This window comes from Bison bison, unplaced genomic scaffold (assembly GCF_000754665.1).
Source record: "Bison bison bison isolate TAMUID 2011002044 unplaced genomic scaffold, Bison_UMD1.0 scf7180017864143, whole genome shotgun sequence".
Lineage (NCBI taxonomy): Eukaryota > Metazoa > Chordata > Mammalia > Artiodactyla > Bovidae > Bison > Bison bison.
The window spans coordinates 6,778,312-6,779,620 of record NW_011494715.1 but is presented as its reverse complement, the minus strand read 5'-3'; the positions used below and the strand labels follow the sequence as shown (position 1 = coordinate 6,779,620).

Below are 1,309 nucleotides of genomic sequence, written 5' to 3'. Positions count from 1 at the left end.
TGGCCAAGAAGTTCGTTCAGGTTTTTCCATAACATCTAACAGAAAAACCCAAGTGAACTTTTTGGCCAACTCAATACTTTATTTCCTATTCGGGTCTACATAGCTTTGTGTTTGATTGTTTTGCTTTTTGGCCTGAGACCATGGCTTGCGACCAGTCATGACGACTCCCACCCCTCCACCCACCCCCAAGACTTTGCAGCGTCTGGAGACAGTTTTGGTTGTTACAGCAGGGAGAGGTGCCCGTCGAGGCCAAGTGTGTGTCTGATCATCCCACAGTGTCCCGAGCAGGCCCCCGCGAGAGGGTTAACCTCATCTCGGATGTGTGCTGCGGAAGCTGGGGGAGGGGTCAAATCCTTTCATGCTGGAGCCCTACCTTGAACAAGACCTCGACTGTGTCACTGTCCTGGGTCCCGTCCCCTGGTCATCTGGCTTCCTCTGGTACTCCAGAGAACAAGAATTCGTGGATTTTGTTCCCCTGTTTCCCTGACAGTTACAAGCGTTAGAGCCACTGTGCTCATCTGGTGAGGGGATATGGGAGTCGCGAGCATTGGTGACATTGTTCATAGGTTATTCTTCTGGGAGCTTGTCCTTGGAATATTTTGACCTTGATCATGATGGATGCTCTACGTTCAGGGTGAAGACCAGGACAGCTGCCAAATACGGGCTCTCGGCGCAGCCCCGCCTGGTGGACATCATCGCCGCGGTCCCGCCTCAGTATCGGAAGGTCTTGGTCCCCAAGCTGAAGGCGAAACCCATCAGAACCGCCAGTGGGGTGAGTGATCGATTCATCACGTGTTGATTGTGTATCGGTTGGGCCACTGATCCCTGCCTCCACGTAGTGAGGCGGAGGTGGGCCATTTGAATTCATAAAATCCGCCTGTAGTGGTGTGTGCTGGGGTGGAGACGCATGCAGGAGGCTCGGAGAGCACCAGGGAAGAGAGTCACTTAGAGGAAAAGATGGTGTTTGATTTTTAGTGTCTTCAAAAGTGGGGCTTCCCAGGTGGCTCAGTGATAAAGAATCCGCCTGCCGATGCAGGAGACATGGGTTTGATCCCTGGGTAGGGAAGATGCCCTGGAGAAGGGCATGCAACCCGTTCCAGTATTCTTGCCTGGAGAATCCCATGGACAGAGGAGCCTGGCAGGCTACAGTCCATGGGGTCACAAAGAGTTGGATGCGACAGCACGAACTCACAGGGCATAGGGTGTTGAGGGGGAGGAGGTCTTTAAAAGTATAGACCGAAACTTGGTGACTACCAGAAGATGATAAATATTGTTGGCCACCTTAAGCTCATGGCTTATAACATAAAGG

At 52.3% G+C, this 1,309-nt stretch overlaps 1 protein-coding gene across 1 annotated transcript in view; it reads left to right on the top strand.

Moving 5' to 3' along the window:
- Nucleotides 1-1,309, top strand: part of ELP3 (elongator acetyltransferase complex subunit 3) — a 120,485-nt gene that overhangs the window by 10,002 nt on the left and 109,174 nt on the right. Inside the window, exon 3 of the mRNA XM_010840293.1 lies at nucleotides 634-772. Within this exon, the coding sequence (XP_010838595.1) occupies nucleotides 634-772 (139 nt within the window). The remainder of the gene's footprint in view (nucleotides 1-633; nucleotides 773-1,309) is intronic.